Here is a 20,711-nt window from a genome sequence, read left to right as displayed (position 1 = left end):
ATCGAGGTACTACTTGCTCGTATCGCCATCATCGTCACGATGGCTGGAGGCATGGTACTCACCCGATAGTCCTTGTTAGCGTTGATTGCTTACGTTTCGACACCTCACGGCTATCGAGGAGGGTAGAATAGGTCCTCACTCAACATCATCGTGAGTGTTATTAATTACGAAAATAGCTTTGTATTAGCGATAGAATATGCGTAATTATTCGATTATACTTCGATATAGCGATGTATTTGATATTGTTACATTATGATCCGAATCTCTGGTGCTAGGCGTAACGTGTGTAACGAGTAGTAACAACGCACGAAAGTGCGGGTTGTTACAGTCTCCCCTGCTTTAGGAAATTTCGTCCCGAAATTAATCCATTAGTAGGGTCGTAAGAGTTGATGCGAATGAGAGTAGCGGTTAAAAGCGTCTAGATAAGCGAGCGATCGATTAGATTCGACGAGGGAGAGCGGTGAGAAGATAAGATTCGAATCAACCAAAATTGATAACACCTACAAAAGCGATTCCATAGCGTTTTAAACTTACAGATGGTCGATTAATCTCCGAAGATGCTTTAAGAAAATCTCCCCATGGCGCAGCGTTAACTGCATCGATGTCCACACCAGCGCTAGGGGAAGGGTCTTTGTTAGTTTAGTAAAAGATTTACACCTTTTAAAAGGATTTGGTGGTAAAAATAGTTTTGAAGAAAAACTCTCCTATAACGGGGGTTCGAGCTGAAACTCGATCGTCGAACCCTCGTTTTCGGGAAGATTTCTTTTTGCAATTGCGAAAGTTTTAAGGAAAACTGGACTTATGGAACTTCCATTGAGCATGGAGCTAAACTGATTCGATGTTTTCTTCATGTCGTATTGAAATTTCACTCGTCCAACGGTTTTAATAAAATAAAATTTTATAAAAATTGGTTTTCTTTAATAGTACGGAAAAATAACTTACATCGAGCCCCACGTGGCACTTTCCCATGAAAGTTCGTTAATATGATTAAAACACTTATATATAGGAAGTACCAGCGGCGTATCCACCATGTTTTACCCATATTACCTCTGTTTCGTGAGGCGGTGTCACGCGTGCTGATAAGACACAGATAGAATTTCGTTCCCTCAGTCCAAGCGATAGGATGCTAGACCGAGTCGTGAATAGAAGCAAGTCGGATGCAACCAAAGCATAGATAGCGAGTGCGAGTAGTTCGATCATACGAAACATTGATATGGCACACTAGGTTAGACGACGATTGATAAGCGATGGCGAATGACGCGATTTTGATTCGTTTCCACATAAAACCCACATGGCATGTTTCCACGAGAGTTGCTAATATGGCAAACACCACGTTTCCCATATTAGTTTTGTCTCGTGAAGCGATGTCATGTACCCTAATACTACATGACTGCGATGACTCCCAAGCGATGAACGATGATTTGAATAACGATAAGCAATTCGACCCCAAATAACTGATAAGTGATGATTGTTACGTTGCGAGCGATATGCGATTCGATTGAGCTGAATACACCACAAACATTAACTAATGTTAGCCCACATGGCCTTTTTTTCCACGAAAGTCTACTAATATGGTTAAAACACCACCATGTTTCAGCCCTATTAGTTTTGTCTCGTGAAGCGAGGTCGTGCGTGCTAACATAACACAGATAACACGAATATCGATGAGTGATAGCGACACGCGATAAGAGTATCGAGTTGATGAAATAGGCGCGAAATGCGTTAAAGCGAAAAGCGGCGAGTGATTTTTCGATACTCGTCTAGCGATCCACGATAAGCGATCCACACCAAGCGGTAGAGGTTTACACAATGGTTGATAACCAGCGGTAGAGATTGCGAGATAACACAAGATGCGATTGCGATTTCGAGCCACATGATGAGTGATTTTGATTGCGGGATAGATCTAGCAAAACTGCGATTGAGTTGCAATGTAGACTTACGACCAGTCTTGCGTTGCTCCAATTGCTCTTCGGGGTGAACTTTCCCGAGTCCATCGATGTGGCAATTGTGTTGCGTACGCAGACTTACGAGAAGTCTCGCAGTGATGCGATTTAGTTTTGTTACGCCTTGCGATCAATTTGTAGTGTGTCGAAAATAACCATAATAATATAATAGGTCTAATAACGTCCAACTCCACATGGCACTTTCTTCACGAAACTTCGGTAGTATGGTAAAGCACACCTTGCGTTACCCCTACTACTTTTGCCCCGTAATTTGGTGTCACGCTTTGTTGATATGGTCAAGACGCTTATATATAGGACGTACCAGCGGCATATCCACCACGCTTGACCATGCTTTCAAACGTTATGGCACCATTAGAATTTCACTACGATCTCCGTGCACTGACCAAAATAATCCCGTGTACACCCGCGATTAGTTGTTCCTTGCACGTCTATCGTACCTCGTTCTAAGAGTGTTTGAAGAAACACTGAACTAATTATGAGACTAATCAGTTTGGTTTATGTTTCTACCATAGTGGTTAATCTTCTTATGATTTATCTGAGCTCCAGCCTTGATGTTTAACCCTGCAAAACAGAACAACGTTACTCGTTAAGAGGGGAATGTGGGGGTTTCCCTCTTAACCGGACTCCGGCGTGAGAACAACCGACTGCTTTGGGAGGATAATCAAGTATTAAGAGTGAGAGTAGAGGGAGTGGAATGTTTAACCTGTGGAGTGAGGTCTCTATTTATAGCCGGAGAGGTGTAAGAGGATACGGGCTGATGGGCCTTGGGCCGGTAATTGACAACATAATGGATATGCTCTTTGTCTCACTGGTGTCGACCGTTAGTGGCTTCTAGAAGCTCTCCGGCGCTGGCGCGCCTTGATTGGAGCCACGTGTCATTGTTGTCGGCCCTGTCGTCCTTCTGCCATCAGCAGACAAGTGGAGATTGTGGGACAAATGTCTTCGTCCTCTGATTGGTGCCACATAGGCGTCCTTAAGTACTTCTCGTCAGACGATCGTGGCGCACGATTGAACAGAGCCTGCTGGATGTTCATTGGCTCCTTTTCTCTGCCACTTGTACCCTTTGTACCTTCATACTCTGGGCCCGCGCTGCAACCTTTGTGTGAGTTGTGCGGGTTTGCAGGTAGTGAAGGTTCTTATCAGATTGCTAAGTGTCATAATTGCAGTTTTATTCTGCCTGGACCTCGCGCCTCTTCGTGGGATGTGCCAATATGCGTGCGAGGTTGCCTTAGCAAGAGTATTGTTGAATAAGGAGTATGGCCTTTGCGCACCCTTAATGAAGGATTGCGCAGTTTTTTGGGGCCATACCCCTTCAGTGTTGTAAGGGTAAAATACATTATATAGTACATTGTGCTAGCGTTTAAATGGTGCGCGAGTATAAGAGAAATAGTATCCACACATAAAAGAAAATGACGGCGATAAGTCGTATTATTACAACAACATTAGAAATAAAATAACATTGTTGGGGAGGACTTCTGCAGAGACTGCGGTTGTTGCTGAATTTCCTCAAAGCTGCGGTCCCGTGCGGCAGTGTTGTGTATGATGACCATACCAGTTGCAATTCGTGCAATAGCGACAATTTGCTTCTGGCGGGTGATGATACGTGCACGTGAAACACAGGGGATGAGGCCCATTGTAAGCACGTTTCAGTTGAACCGGGACTGCTTGGAGAGGTTCTGGTTGCAACAGTCCAGTTGTTGCAGAGTCTGGGCTCACGGTCTTCCGTTTGCGGTCGGGTTGATCTTCTCGGGATGATGTGGTGTTGTTGGTGGATTCGTCTGGGGATTCGTTGGGGACATCCTCGGAACAATCCTCAGGAGAACCTTCAGAGGAGTCATTAGATGAACCATCAGCCGAATCGCCAGAGGAATCGTCAGAGGAGTTGATGATGATTGCTTGATGAGCTTGTTTGACAGGCTTCTTGGAGAAAGATCCGTCCGAGACTCGTTTGCTGTTGAGCTCTATGGCTAAACGGTAGGCTTCTTCGATCGTAGCAGGTCTTGCAGCTTCGACAAAATCACCCACACACTCAGGCAAGCCGCGGATGTACTTCGGAATGGCTTTTTCTGAAGTGCTGACTTGGCTTGGGCAGATTATGCTGAGCTGTTTAAACCTTGCGGTGTAGCCAGCATTGTCACCTTCGTTTTGCTTGATTTCCCAAAATTCATTTTCTAGCTTCTGGACTTCGTGAGGAGGACAGTACTCTTTCTTCATGAGTTCCTTCAGCTCGTCCTAAGAGAGGGCATAAGCTGCGGAGATCCCACGTTTGTTGCGTTCGGTGGTCCACCAGTCGAGTGCTCGTGATTGAAATACTCCGGTAGCGCAAGTAGTACGGAAACTATCGGGACACCCACTTTGACGAAGGGTAACTTCGATAGAATCGAACCACTGGAGTAGTTGAGAGACACCTCCTTCACCTGTGAACTCCATCGGGTCACAGGCTTTGAAGTGTTTGTAAAGAAAAGCAGATTGCGGCGCTTCCGTCTTAGAGTCCTTCGAAGCTCGAGAGTTGCTGAGAGAGTGCACTTGAGCGACAATTTGAGGAATGAGCTTGACCACTTCCTTGGTCACGAGCGAGGCAATCCTCTTATCGGCGCTTCGTTTGGCTCTTCTCCTAGCTATTCGTCTCGAGGTAGAGTTGTTGGAAGGCATCTAGACAGAGAGAATTTGGAATGAGATCCAATCATAATGATTTTGAGTTTACGATGCGATTGAGCGCGATCGAAACTTGTAACGTGCAATATAAATAGATTTCACATAGGAGCCACATAGGAGACACGAAACTTCCTAGATTCTCACACAATGGTTTGGTTGTACTTAGATATAGATAGTTGTAGTTTATACTTACACACATATATTATGGTTTAGAATGCGCGAGGACATGTTGAGAGAGAGAGAATGCGAGAGGAATCGGTCAATTAGTCATTAGTTTTGTTGCGAACATTCGGTCTTTATTTTGGATTGCGATGGCTATGCGAGTTGTGCGTTTTGTAAAACAGGGAGCGAAAATTGATAATCGTAAATTAAACGCATAAAACATAGCTAAGTTCATTGAAGCGTAAAACCGGCGAGTCGTAGGCTTGATAAAGTACTCTAAGTGTCTCGGGTGTTTAGGCGTCGACTACCCAAGGTAACCCAATCACACCCCAACAAGTTCGTGCATGCGCGTTGACTTTGGAGACTTATGCTTCCACTGGGATGCAGCTCATGGTGTCTCGGGTGTTTAGGCGTCGACTACCCAAGGTAACCCAATCACACCCCAACAAGTTCGTGCATGCGCGTTGACTTTGGAGACTTATGCTTCCACTGGGATGCAGCTCATGGCATTCGTCCTCTTGGTCATCGCGTGGCTCGAGTCATTGTGGTGGTCGAGTCCTTGGTGAGAGCTTTTTGAAAACTATTTTAGGGAGTGGAATGGTTCATTAAGGTACGGGTTTCACCCCTGACTTAACAGTTTCGTTCCCAATTGTGGTTGTGCTCATCGAATGAATCTGAGAGCTCCACTAGAATTTCGAAATGGAGGCTTTCGTCGAGGTATGGATGTCACTCCTAACTTGACGAAAGATCCTCGTGCTAGAAAAATGCGCTGAGTGAGCGATCCTATCGAGAGTTATTAGTTTTCACACCTGATCTCGACTAGATCACTCGGTTGTGAGATGCGAGTATTTTCGAAAACATGTGTATTGTGTCAGCCTTAAGAAAGGCTAAGTAGTATTTCAGCCTTAGGAAAGGCTTCTTTGTGTGAAGTTGTAGTATGCGGGGTTCACACAAAGTCGTAGTTTTTTTTTTTGCTATTTCGATCGAAAGTATCAGGTAGGCGCAATACAAACCCTACTGGGTTCGTACGAGTCAGCCTGTGGGTGCTTAGACTATAGACTAGGTCTTTTCCTAAGACGTCGACCCGGACTAGGTCGAGTCTTGCCTAATTCCCTATAGTTATGGCTCTGAAACCAATCTGTCACACCCCAACCGATGGCGGAATCATCAGGGCGCGGCACTAGGCGAATCAGATTGCTCAAGAGAATCCATAACAACTATATTGCGATAATATTTATTAAATTTGTTATCCCATACTAACAAATAATACAATCACATAAGTCATCACAGAGTTCTTGTCCTCTCGAACAATTCAAATCCGACAACCTAGATTTTAGATGCGTTTCTAGACTTCCTAGCTTGATTTGATGTAGACTTCGACTACACCTGCAACATACATTAAAATATTGTCAATACAAAAGTATTGGCGAGTATACAGGTTTGATATGTAATAGCGTAATAGATTAAAAAGTGTTGCGAATTTCCACATGCATAAACATAATACACGACATATATACTCACAAAACTGATATTACCAGCTAAGTCCTCGATGCTCGATTCTTCGATGGCATAACTAGACCCCGCCGGGCGCAATAGTACTATACTAGTCGTGGTGGGACGTCACGAGTATAAGTCCTAGCACATATGTAACTAGCATCACGTATATCTATGCAAACAGTTATTCGCAAGTGATAAATTGACTGATTATATGGTTCGTTGATGAGTTCGATTTATAAGGAACGTATGCTACACCCAAAATTCGATAAAAAGGGGTCAAGTATACTCACAGTGCATATTTGGTTTGGATTGGCGGGATTATGCCTGAGAATGCCCTGATTTTAGACTGATTATATGAGTATTGGATAGCGCGCTAAATGATAACGAAATACGCGAAAGCGAATGATAATTAGATCAAAGGCTGGCCCGTTCGGATGGGTTGCCCGATCGGATGTGCTGTCCGATCGGATGGGCTGTCCGATCGGCTGGCCTGTCCGATCGGCTAGCCTGTCCGATCGGTTGGGCTGTCCGATCGGTGGGCTGTCCGATCGGCTAGCCTGTCCGATAGGTTGGCCTGTCCGATCGGTTGGCCTGTCCGATCGGAAGGGCTGTCCGATCGGCTAGCCTGTCCGATCGGCTAACCTGGCCAGCTGTATTCGACTATTTTTGCAAGTTTTTCGGTAGTTTTGGTCGAGGTGTTGCTGTGACGTGTTAAACAACTGAAATCCCCTCAAATCTGACTTGTTTTAGCAGCCGGGAATCACCCCGTTCCATCAGAACTGGCCGTTCTTGGCGGTTTTTCCTTGTTTAACCCGGAATTGGTCGTCTGATCGTTAGGAATCAGATCTTAGACCAACACGACACTAGGAACGAGTAGAAGGTCGGTATAAGTTCTGTTTCCACCGTTTTTGAGTGTTTCGAAGGTAAAAGAGTTGAAAGAAAGTTGAAAAACCATCCTTCAATCCTTTTATTCATGATTGTGTGTAGATCTGTTGTGAAAATGCCATTTATTCTTGTGGAAATCCTTTGGATCTGACTTGTTCTTGGTGAAATGAGGCCAACACTTGAAGTTCATAAGAACTTCATGATGACATCACTCTAGAACACCCCAAATCCGTTGATTTCACGGTTAAAAGTTGAAATTTGAAACACAGAAAGGTGAAGGAGTGCATATAGATCAAGGAAATACAAGATTTGAGTTGAAAAATTACAAGAATCGCGAGAAATCGAGAGATAAAATGGTTGGAACTTCTGGTCGAGCAGCAACAGTCACAGCAATTGTGCTTGAGGTGACTGAGGGGTATTTATAGGCCAAGAGGAAGGAAAAGGAGGGCATGTTGGCCTGGATTGGACGGCCCGTTCGATCGGCCGGCCCGTCCGGATCGGACGGCCTGTCCGATCGGTTGGCCCAGCCGGATCGGATGGCCTGTCCGATCGGCCGGCCCATCCGATCGGCTGGCCCATCGATCGGTTGGCCCAGCCGTTCGGCCGGCCCAGCGTTCGGATGGCCCATCCGTCCGGACAGCCTGTCCGTTCGGAGGCGTCTCGATCCTCGTTTTGTGCGTTGCGATAGTTTTGGGCACACATTTTTGGATATTTATTTTACTATTTATTTATTTATTATAATTAATCACAAAAGGGTCGTATATACGTATCTATATATTCAATATTCGGTGCGATGCTCGAATTACGCGTGCCTTCGAGTGCGTTCTTCGATGTGATGTGCCACGATGATCATCGAGGTACTACTTGCTCGTATCGCCATCATCGTCACGATAGCTGGAGGCATGGTACTCACCCGATAGTCCTTGTTAGCGTTGATTGCTTACGTTTCGACACCTCACGGCTATCGAGGAAGGTAGAATAGGTCCTCACTCAACATCATCGTGAGTGTTATTAATTACGAAAATAGCTTTGTATTAGCGATAGAATATGCGTAATTATTCGAGTATACTTCGATATAGCGATGTATTTGATATTGTTACATTATGATCTGAATCTCTGGTGCTAGGCGTAACGAGTATAACGAGTAGTAACAACGCACGAAAGTGCGGGTTGTTACAATTTTAGTTTTATAGAATTTAGAGGTTTAAGTAGATTTTATTTTTATAAAACTGATCTATATAAAAAATTAGAAATTATTTTCTGTCTTAGTTTATAAAATCGTTCGCCTTAATAGAAAAATTAACTTAGTTAGTGGTTGAATGAAAATTTATAAAAATTATGTGACAAAGCTATTATTTTTTTTCATATAAAAATTGCATGTATATTCTTTTTTATTATATATGTAACAAAATTAATTAAATAAAAGAAATTTAAAAGAGTTTGAGTAAATTGCCAAAATCGTCCCTGTGGTTTTGTATTTGCCTGTTTTATCCAAATATCCTCAATTTAACAGAAAAAATAAACTAAGTTAGTGGTTTGGATGAAAATGGCAAAAAGTTACAAACGTTAGGGGCAATTTGGTACAAAAGTGTCATTTTGGACTAAAATGGCAAACCTGCCCAAAACTCAAGGACGATTTTGACAATTAACTCTAAATTTTGCCACATGTCATTATCATATTGCTTTCTATCCTTTCTAGCCAAAATAAACTTTTTATTTGATCCTCACCCATCATATGAAATATAAAATACTTGCAAGACCCCTAAATCAAGGATGGATTAAGACATTATACTTTCATTAAGGACCATTGATGGAGACCTGTCCATCTTGTTTTAGCTCCGACTTGCTGTTTTATTTTGTGCCGTATATATTTAGGGGTGGAACTAGAAGAAGTCAAGAGGGTCAGCTGAGTAGCTAAACTCTGCTTACTAGAATTTGTTGGATTTTTAAATATAAATCTGAGTTTTTTCTAACAAAAAAAAAAAGTCGTGCCTCGAATTGTAACCACTAGAGAAAATAACTTTATTATGATATCCGGTTAAAAAGTTATAATTCCATTACTGTTTTAAGCAGTGGCGGACCCAGGAATTTTTCCATGGGGGTGCGGAATATTTTTAAAAATTTTAGGCCCCTAGGTATATAAGTAAAAAAAAATCGGTTTGCATCGGGTCGGGCCATGTAAAACAAACAAACATCAAACTAAATTTATATAATCATAAAAAACATGTCAAGCCTTGTTACAAACATAATTAAAACGTCGACGCCCTACAGGTTTTCATTTTTTGAAATCTATCCAAAACATCATCTAAAGTTAATTTCTTAAGCAATTCTTTCTCTATATAACATAAGTTCATCGCTCCATAATATAATGTTCCAATTTTAATTTTAATTTTCAACTGTTCAAGCCCTAGAACTCATAACGTAAGTTGTAATCACCCTAAAAATATATAAACAACATAATCACCCTAAAAATCATCTAAACAACCATAAAAACGTCAAAACACACAAAATTTCAAACCTATTTAACAACTTTATTACCCTTTTTTCTCCTATAATATCAACCAAAATCATCAAAATAACAAAGAAACTTACCCGTGTTCGGATTCCGGTTAGATTTGGTGTCAAACGACGGTGGTATGGTGGTTGATTACGGTGGTTGCCGGCTGCTGGACTGTTGTCGCAGGGTGATGTTGTTCGTTGGCAATGCAGGGACGCAAGAGAGAGAGAGAGAGAGAGAGAGAGAGAGAGAGAGAGAGAGAGAGAGAGAGGGAGAGAATTTCTAAAGGTTTTGGGCTTTAATTATTTTATTATAGTTTGAAATATTGTTGGGTTTGGTTAATGGGCTAAGACTTAGTGGGCTAGCTAATTAGGAAAATTATAAGTGGGTAAAGGTATGGGTATTTGGGTTTAGTTAGTTAGGTATTAAAAGTTATATAATTTAGGTAGTATTTTTTTAAAAAATAAGAGTTTACTAAAAAATTTAAAATATAAATTGATAACACTTTTTACCTAAGGGGTGCGGACGAAAAATTCCAAGGGGTGCGGACGAGATTTTCGACGGAACTTAGCACTAATTTTTTTTTCTCAGGGGTGCGCCCGCCCACCTTGAACTATGCTTGGGTCCGCCCCTGGTTTTAAGTTGTAAAATATAACTTTGATATATGAGATACACTTGGGACTTGTAAAAGACAAAATTGTCGTTTTGTTTTGTATCATGTTAATATCTATTTTACGTGTTTATTATACAGATGACTCATTTCTGGCAGGCCCCAAGGGCCCGACCCATTAACTATACAATGATTATCTATGGAAAATATTATATGATTTTTGCATATTATATACTAGAATTATCACCCGCCGCAATGCGGCGGGGATTCATTAGTTATATATCTTGTTGTTAGATGAAAGGCAAATGTTTCTCACATGACCACGAGCCTGTGTGTAAAACCGAGAAAAAATAACTAAGTCGATCTCTGACTCGCACGTTGTGACAGACCTATCAAACGGGGAAAAATAGACGTGCTGTGACGGACATGTCAAACAGGAAAAAAATAGATGAAAAAACGTTGAACCCCACACGCACGTTGCGGCGTGTTAACTCGGAAATTTAGAACGACACGTTAAACGGAGAACTTATGAAAGATGAAAAGTATATAAGAGACCAAAGTTGAAAGTAAAAAAATGTTGAGATTAAATTGCAAAAAATGAAAAGCTTTGGGTTGAAAGTAAAAAAATTAAAAGGGTTAAATTGCAAAAGATGAAAACTTTTGAATTAGAAGTGAAAAATCAATTTAATCAAAGGAGTTAAAATACCAAAGATTGAAACTTTAGACTTAAATTGGCAAAGATTGAAACTTTAGAGTTAAAAAAGAAATCAATTTTAGATTATGAAAATAAAAGAGATAAATAGATTTAGTTAAATTGATGTTTATTATTATTTAATAAAAGAGAGAAATAAAAAAACAAGGGTGAGAAATTACCAGATAATGACACGTGTCCAAAAAAGATTTTTATTTATTAGCATAGAAAGATTTATATTAAAGACTAGACTACATATAAAACAAACCATAATGACTTGTTACTGGTTTGGCGGATCATAATCTTAGAGTTGAGATACGGTACAATCAGTGTTAACTGTAAGAACCGTAAGAACAGATCTGAACCATTGATAATTTAAATCAAGGGTAGGGGTTAGGGTGGAGGGTATAGTCAATCACCCTAGGGTGTTTGAGTGAAATCCTACCCAATAATATTATGCCATGTCAACTCCCCATTCCACTCCCCATTTTGCACTCAATCACAAGGTATGGTCAAACACCCCTCAAAAAAAAAAAAAAAAAAAAACTTGATTGGTTGAGCTCCTATCTCTCCTCTCCTCTCATCACTATCCCCTCTCAATCGGTGAACACTCACCGAAATTCACATCATCTCTCCTCCTCACCGAATGCCCCCAAACCCACGGTATAGTCACCGCTCGGTGACATCCCTTCCCCGCACAAGTCCCCGAGCTTTATACTCTCCACCCTTAATTATAAATAAAACCCTAATAATTAAAAATTAGTACTAACAAGTTAGGGGTAATTTCGTAAAATTGCTAGTCATTTGACCATTTTCAATTAAATACAAATTCCACCAAGGTTTTTTAAACTAAAATAACTTGTATATACTTCATTATTTTTTTTTTAAAAAATATACCATAAAATCAAGTATTTTTTTATCTTTAATATGAGTACCATATTGCTATATCTTTTTTTATTTATAAAAGTGACTTTTAAAAAAGTTACCAAAAGTTGTTTTATAATTGTGCTGATTATGTGTTAATTACAATATAATACAAACACTAAAAGTAGATATAATCAGCACATATGATGTGCTGATAATGGAGAACGATTGAGGATGTTGTGCTAATGTCGTTTATGTTGATAATGGAGAACGATTGAGGACGATGTGCTGATAATGGAGAACGATTAAGGATGTTTTGCTAATTATATAGTGTTGTGCTTATTATATTTTTTGTGTTGGTTCCTACAGGTTGGTTCGATCATGGAAAGTTACTATATTATGGATATGTTAAAAAATTCAAACTTTGATTTGAATTAAACTTGCATGGATTTAGAGATGGTTTAATAATTATTTTTAATTAGTTATAAATAAGAGTAAATTACAAGTTTTGTCCTTTATGTTTGCACCAAATTTCAGGCGCTGTCCTTTGCCTTTAAAATTGTCAGGCGGTGTCCTTTATGTCTCAAAATCTTGCAAGTTTTGTCCTTTAACCCAAACCAGGTTAGAATTCTCAGTTAAATTAAGGCATGTGCAGGGCACATGAGGGTAAAATGGTCATTCCACATCCCACTTGTCTGTCCCCCTTTAATTATAACAAGACATACCCTCATTCATTCACCTGCTTCACATCGTTCATCCCTCATCTTTCTTCTCTAGGGTTTTAGCCACTGTAAAAAGACGATTAACATGTCGAATGATGAAGAAGGCTGGTATATCAGGGATCATCTTGATGATGAAAATGTCGTTGAACTTTATGGTAAGTTACAAACCCTAGCTTCGATTTTGGGATAAAATGTTGTGGTTTTTGTTGATCATCAGTTGATTAGTAACATAAATGTTGAAAATTTGCAGATGGTTTTCCCAATTACTTTAGCATTTGCATTCATCATGGTGGTAGGCTTACATCACCTCCTGGACGCACATATGTAGGAGGCAGGATCAGTTATGTTGACTTGATAGATATGGATAAGTTTTCCATTCATGAAGTCGATCTTATGCTTGATCAGTTAGGGTATAATAGCTTGAACCCAATGTATTACCAGTTTTTGAATCCTGAAAAACCCTAGATGATGGTCTTGAACAACTAACCGGTGATCAAGACTGTCTGAACTTGGCTAGGTATGTTGAAATGCACAAGGTCATCCATGTATATACCACTCATGGCTTGAAAAACATGAAGGAACTGTTTAGCTCACCTAGTAAACCTCCTAGACCTAGCATCACCATTGAAGAGATAGATGAAATTGGACCATATGCCATAGTTCCTATGAAGAAAAATGCAAATATTGGCTATGGGGAATCCAGCAGTAAGATGCCAGTTAGTCCAGCATTTGTTGAGACTGAAGTGAATGTCAATGAGGATATGGATGTTAGTGAGGATAGGGATGTTACTGATGATAGGGATGTTAGTGAGGATAGGGATGTTACTGATGATAGGGATGGTAGTGAAGGTAGGAGTGATAATGATAGTGATTACATAGTGGATGAATTGAATACTATGAGTGATCATGAAGTGGATATGAGTGACTATAGGGCTAATGTTGATATGGAAGTTGAGGACAACATTAATGAACATATGAATGGTGATGATGAAATGGAAGGGGATGTATTAGATAATAACAAGTTTAACAGTGGTTCTGAATCTGATGATAATCATACAAGCACCAGGAAACATTTGCTGCACCAAATAAGAAGATCAAATGAGAATTTGGTAAACTTTTACCTTGGGCAGGTGTTTGGCAGCAAGCAAGTTGCTAAAAAGCTGATCAAAAAACATGCTGTTGAAAGTAGAAGGATTATAAAGATTATCAAAGATGATCACAGCAGGGTTAGGGCAGTTTGTCAAGGCTCAAAACCAGACTTTGAGGTAGATGACAATGGGGTGCATGTCAGCTAGGCAAAAGGTAAAGAAAAAAGTGCAGAGATGGAAAAAAATGAAGACAAGGGGAAAAAAGGTAAGAAAAAAAAGGGAAGGGGGTTTCTGTTGAAAAGAATAAAGACACAGGGACCAATCAGCAAAAAGTTGATATAAATGTGGGTGGTAGGGGGAATAGGACAAACCCCCATCAATATCAATATCAATGTCCTTGGGTCTTGTTGATTTCAAAAGAAAAAAATGCTGAATCCTGGGTGGTCAAAACCCTAATTACTGACCACACCTGTATTAAAACAAGAAAGCATTATGCATGTACTTCAAAGTTCCTGTCACAAGAGATGCTAGAGCAGATTGAAGAGAACCCAGAAATACCAGTTAAGGCTGTACAAGAACAATTTCAAAGGAGGTTTTCAGTTGGAATTTCAAGAATGAAAGCATATAGGGCTAAGTGCATAGCCAAGAAGCATGTCGAAGGAGACTATGCTGAACAGTATACAGTCTTGAGGGATTATGCTCATGAACTCATCCAACAAAATCCAGGTACAACTGTTAAGATTGAGGTTGATGCTAATCCAGATCCAGGGGATAATACCAGACAATTTAGAAGGATATATGTGTGTTTGGCTGCATTAAAGCATGGGTTCAAAGCAATTGGAAGGGATTTCTTAGGTCTAGATGGTGCATTCATGAAAGGACCATTCCCAGGGCAACTGTTAAGTGCAGTGGGTGTTGACTGCAATAATGGGATCTACCCTGTTGCTTATGCAATAGTGGAATCTGAAAACAAAGAGTCATGGACTTGGTTCTTAGAGATTTTAGGTGATGATCTTGGTTTAGGCACTTTCTCAAATTTTACTTTCATAAGTGATAGACAAAAGGTACCGTCTTTTACTTTGTAAACTGTATTTTACTTTGTTAACTGTGTTTTACTATGTTAACTGTCTTTTAATTGTGCAGGGGATACTTCCTGCAATCTCAAAACTGTTTCCTTGTGCTGAGCATCGATACTGTCTTCGCCACATACATGAAAACATGAAAGTTACTTTCAAAGGAGATCTTTACAAGGAAAAGCTTTGTGTGACAACTGGCAAATAACTGGTGATTCCGTACAATCTAATCACTATTTATACTTCTTAATCTCATGCATTTAGCGTAATTTGATTACGTAACGGTGTCGAAAACTAGATAACAGAGTTAGGACAAGGAAAACAATGTTAAAACATATGTTGGTTTTCGCCACATTGCGAACCCAAGCAGACAATGTCCTAAAAATGTTGGTAGAAAGTGCCACGTGCACTATTCACAATTACACTATTCATGTCAGCAAACCGTGAAATCAGACCGAAACACTGAAAAACGACACTCGGATAGCATAACTGAGTCCATTTACATGAGAAAACACTAGTATGAAAACATATCTTGCAAAAACATAAGACTTTCCGGTACAACGCCTTGATCGCTAAAACGTCCGTTTCGCTAAAAATATGACAATTTTTACTCATCCGAATCTATAATTTAGCATTTCCGAGACTCCGGAACTATGAAAAATGATAACAACCATATGAAAACAACATGAGGATAATAATGGGGAGTCCGAAACATAAGCTTTCGGTGTTGCGTTGCAACCCCCACAACTTGTCCGTTTTTGAACCGACAAGCTAGTAAATAATATTTCCGACGCTAAAACAACCAAATGGAAGACGTGGCGAACTAGTTAAGCTTATTTTGGGACTCGAAATCACTTCATGCATCGTTTAATGGAGGAAATACAACTTGCGACAAACCTTCTTCGGTACGACGCAAAAGTGTTGTTAACTAGCCGAGGACCAAACGAAAAGCATCTAATGTATCAAAATACAATTTCTACTAGTTTAGTGAACTAGTTAATGTCGATCTCATTCTGAATCCCTAATTACCCCTTAATGCTGCAATTAAACCCTTAATCACCGTACTTTGGTTAATTACCAAAATATCTATATTTTTAAGACTTTTTATAAAAAAAAAATTACACTTTACCTCCCCCATTTATATAAAAAGTCAAAGTGGGTCCCACCCACTAAATATTTAGTTGAAAATAATAAGATTTCAAGTATGGTGGAAATTAATGGAAGTAAGGCTAATAAGTCTTGAAAAGATCTTTGGAAAATTATAACACTTACATACACCATCATCTATCATTTAATTTTGGAATAAAAGTTGAAACATAAAAACCTCCATTTTCTTTCCCTTGTTCACGGCTCCAAGACACCACCATATACACCACCATAAATCACCATTAAACACCATAAATTACCCACATTCAAGGCACTTTAAGGTCATTAATGCAAGGATTAAGCATGGAGAAGCATTAGGGAGTTCTTTGGAGCTTTAATCACTTCTTAATCACCTTGTTTAGCTTGTGCAAAGTTGTAAGCCTTCTTTAACCCATATTTAAGTTTCTTGATTAGTGTAGATTTCAAAAGTACAAGTTGATTATCTTGAAAATTAATAAAAATCAAATCAAAAACCCTAATCTCAAAGCTAATAATATACTAATCTAAACTTATTATGTGGTTATTTGAGTAGATTAGTGTAACTAGTTAGTGTAATCTTGATTATTATGTTGATTTTGTTAAGATTAGTGGTTTAAAGTTTATATTTATGATGATCTTGTGATTAGTTTCATGTAGTATTTTAGATTAGTGTTAATCTAGCCATGTTACACTTAAAAATGTCATTTAAACATGTGTATGTTTAAATCACACAAGATCATCAACTTCAAAGATTATGAGCATTTGTATATAAACTTGATTAAGTGACCCTTGAAAGATTAAACCAAGAATAATCATGGGACAAGGCTTTTAACAGCACTAATGAACTTGATTTTTTGACATAAAATAAGTTTATGTGATATTAATTATCAAAAGTGTTATGTAAAAGTCTTGGAAATTTTTACATAAAGATGTGTGAATCTTTAAAAGTGAAAAACAATTATAATCAAGTTTATGTAAGTAATTAACTTAAAAAAATGGTTAACTTTGAAGACTTGGAAGTTTAAGCAAAATAATGCTCATGAGAATCTTTGAAGGAATAAGTATGATTAGTGATGTAAACATAAGTTTAGTGATGTTTGGAAATTGATTATTGATTTAAACGCGTTTTTGTAACGTGGGAAACGTCATAGTTTTAGGGGAAACTATGGCGAATTTTTCTAAAAATCTAATCGCGATTAAAGAGAGGATTAAAGGGTGATTAACAAGGTTAAACGCGATTAATGGTCTTTAACGTCATTATGAAAACTTTGATGGGAATATTTAAGGTTTAAATATTCAAGAAGTTTTTATGAACTTAAACTTATATTTTTACAAAAATAAATGGTTAAAAATGTAACCATATATGTATATATAATTTTTGGTAAAAATTATATATATATTTTTTTAGAAACTTGTCAAGTGCGTGTAATATGTGCTATATGTGTATGTATTAGATACCTAGAGGGTGATCAAAATAAATACACATACATGTTCCTACATGGTTCAAGAAATGCTAGTAAATTGGAAAATTAAATAAAATGCCTGAAATGCAAATACATAACACTTGAAGACAACAGATTGGGCGTATCGACATCGTGAACAAGTTACTACAAAGTCGAGTCTAAAATAACATATTTTAGACATTAAAACGAGCACATATCTAAACGATCGATAACACGAATCCGGAAAGTCGAAAACTATACAAATTACCAAGTATTTTTCATAGGAAAAATGAACTTATTTAAAGTTTACTACTTGGTAACATTTTGGTAAAAAAAATTGCAAGATTATGTTAATGGACTCATAAAGTTAGAATTGGGCCTATCAAAGCTAGTAATGGGCTAGGCCCAAATTCCTTAATAACATGGGCTCGACCTAATGACATGGGCTCGGCCCAATAACAATAAAACATGGGTTAGGCCCAATAACATAGATAACATGGGCTCGGCCCAATAACATTAAAACATGGTTTAGATACGATAACATAGATGACATGGGCTCGGCCCAATGGCATGAGCAAGGGCTCAATTACACGCGTGCGCGGCACGAAGACATGAAGGGTGAAGCCCGTTCACCTATAATTCAATACGTATAGAATACATGTATATACATAACAATCGAGCGAGTAAACTATCAACGCTCTAAAATACAAAGTTGTTCCAAAGATGACAAACGAGAACATAATAAAGAATTCAAGATGAACAACTTGTACGAGGTCCGAAAGACCTAGTGTCTAACGAGATTAGTACACATGTAGGTTATTGACACGTACGGACGCTCACTTTGATATCATAATACACGGAACGCAAACTTGTGAGTTCATGTCCCTCGTTTCACTGATTTCAATGTTTTGTTTTCAAAAACATCGAGGGGAAATACATGCTAAAACTATTGGTATGTTAGTTACGGAGTAGTAGATAACATGATCAATGTGCATAAGTAGGATGATAACATTAGTAACCATTAATCACTTAGTGACCAAGGTGCAAAAGGTGTAGATCTATTGGGCTTGAGGCACGCCCCACTCCTAGTTGTTAACCGTGGAGTGCTTTTGTGATCCCAAATGATAACAAAGTGTTCTCGGTTTGGTTATTTACTTATGGTATATTATGTCAGGGGCTCGCTACCTACTGATAGATCCTTAACAGACTCCATGAATGAATCAGAACATACCATGATTACAAGATTTCATTTTCATGAATACTACGATTACAAGATTTCATTTTCATGAATACTACGATTACAAGATTTCATTTTCATGAATACTACGATACCAAGATTTCATTTTCATGAATACTACGATTACAGGATTTCTTTTTCATGAATACTATGATTACAAGATTTCATTTTCATGAATACTACGATTACAAGATCTCAATTTCATGAATATTATGATTACAAGATTTAATTTTATGAATACTACGATTACATATGAGAACAAAAACTGCATGAACTCGCTTAACTTTTGTTGACTTTTTAAAACTACATGTATTTCAGGAAACAAGTCTTGAGCCGGTGATACATGATTGGATGCAATGATTACCTTTCTTACGTCACACGCAACACGCTTCCGCAACTAGCAGGGTGTGACACTTTGGAAGTGTGCTTGTACAACAACAGTCCCAGAATTAGGCATTGCTATGGATGAGTTGAAGGCTTTCAACAAGAAAGCTCACTTATGGTTGTCAAAGATTCCTCCTTTACATTGGTCAAGGGCTTATTTTTCAGGTATTTTTCATTTGTTCACTTATATATTCATTTGTTCACTTATGTATTCATTTGTTCACTTATGTATTAATTTGGCACAGGGAGGGCTGTGTCTGATATAGTGCTTAATAACATGTGTGAGGTTTTCAATGGAAAGATAGTAGAAGGCAGGGACAAGCCTATCATATCAGCCCTTGAATACATAAGGGAGTATCTAATGAGGAGAATAGTAACTGTGTTGAATGTAATAGAGAGAAGTGAAGGCTTGCTTACACCCAAGGCAACAGAACTTTTTGAAGGGATCAAAAGAGATGCAACCGCTTACCATGTTCAGTGGAATGGGGGGGGGGATTTGTATCAGGTTAGTGGAAAGCCAAATCATGCACGTGTAGTGAATTTGGCTGCAAGGACATGTAGTTGCAGAGCCTGGGAAATAACAGGTAACTAACTCTTAATTTTTTGAAGTTGTTAACTGGATGTTTGTCTAAAGGTTGAATATGTTTTACAGGAATGCCATGCAGACATGCTGTGGCTGCAATTTGGGAGAAAGCTGCTAATGGGGGCAGGGTGGGAGCTTTGGAGAGTTGGGTACATCCGGTTCATACAATGGAGAGGTGGAAACAGGTGTACTCTTTTAGGGTGAACCCTATCAATGGTAGGACTTTATGGACAAGGGTAAATGCTCCAACAACGATTACACCCCCAAAACATCACACCCAGGTTGGTAGACCCAAGAAATTAAGGAAAAGATCTGCTGTGGAGCTTGAAGAGATGACCCAATCAGGAAGGCTGTCCAAAAAGCACACTAAAGGTGCATGTTCAAAGTGTAAGAAGACTGGACATAATTCCAGGACTTGCAAGGGTCAAGGTGAAGCTGCCAAGACTGGCAAATTAGGGAAGAGTGGCAATGCAGGGAAGAAAAGGAAGGCAGCAGCAAACTGAACCTGTTTTATGACTTTTGAACTTGTTGGTTGCTAGTATTTAGATGTTTGTGAACTTGTTTTATGTCTTTTGCGTAAACTGTTTTATGTCTTTTGGGTTGCTACTATTTAGATGTTTGTGAAATGTTGGTAGTATTTGGAACATGAATCAGGTTTGGCTATAATATGGTAAGTAGTTATTTGGTTTGATTTGGTTTGTTTTGTTTTGGTATGATTTGGTTTGTTTTGTTTAGGTCAATTGCTGCACTTAGTTGTTTGAATGGGTCAGCTAGTTTAGGTCAATTGTTGCACTTTGTTGTTTGAATGGGTCAGGTTGTTTTGGTCAATTGCTGCACTTTGTTGTTTGAATGGGTCAGGTTTGTTTTGGTCATTACAGGTTATGGTCAATTTCTTTTGGTCATTACAGGTTATGGTCACATTCTTTTGGTCAGTTTGTTTGAATGGGTCATTTTGTTTTGGTCATTACAGGTTATGGTCACATTCTTTTGGTCAGTTTAGGTGAATGGGTCATTTTGTTTTGGTCATTACAGGTTAGCTTGTTTTAGTCACATTAGTTTGGACAATCCACTTTCATCTGCACATAACATATAACAAACTAAAAAGCCATAACATACATCACAAACTTAGATCTTGTCATTCAAAATTAGATCTTGTCATTTTACACATACTGCACATCATGTATAACACCCTAAAATGCCAGAACATACATCACAAAACAGATCCAACTAAA

General features: G+C 38.8%; 1 protein-coding gene across 1 annotated transcript; it reads left to right on the top strand.

Moving 5' to 3' along the window:
• The first annotated feature begins 18,973 nt into the window (after window positions 1–18,973).
• On the top strand, window positions 18,974–19,982 carry LOC118481022. The gene is made up of 3 exons (XM_035976101.1): window positions 18,974–19,061; window positions 19,142–19,480; window positions 19,549–19,982. Exons 1-3 carry the CDS (start codon window positions 18,974–18,976, stop codon window positions 19,980–19,982), a joined length of 861 nt encoding a protein of 286 aa, XP_035831994.1.
• Window positions 19,983–20,711: the final 729 nt, after the last annotated feature.

This window comes from Helianthus annuus, chromosome 8, assembly GCF_002127325.2.
Source record: "Helianthus annuus cultivar XRQ/B chromosome 8, HanXRQr2.0-SUNRISE, whole genome shotgun sequence".
Lineage (NCBI taxonomy): Eukaryota > Viridiplantae > Streptophyta > Magnoliopsida > Asterales > Asteraceae > Helianthus > Helianthus annuus.
This window is presented reverse-complemented; position numbering and strand designations above follow the sequence as displayed.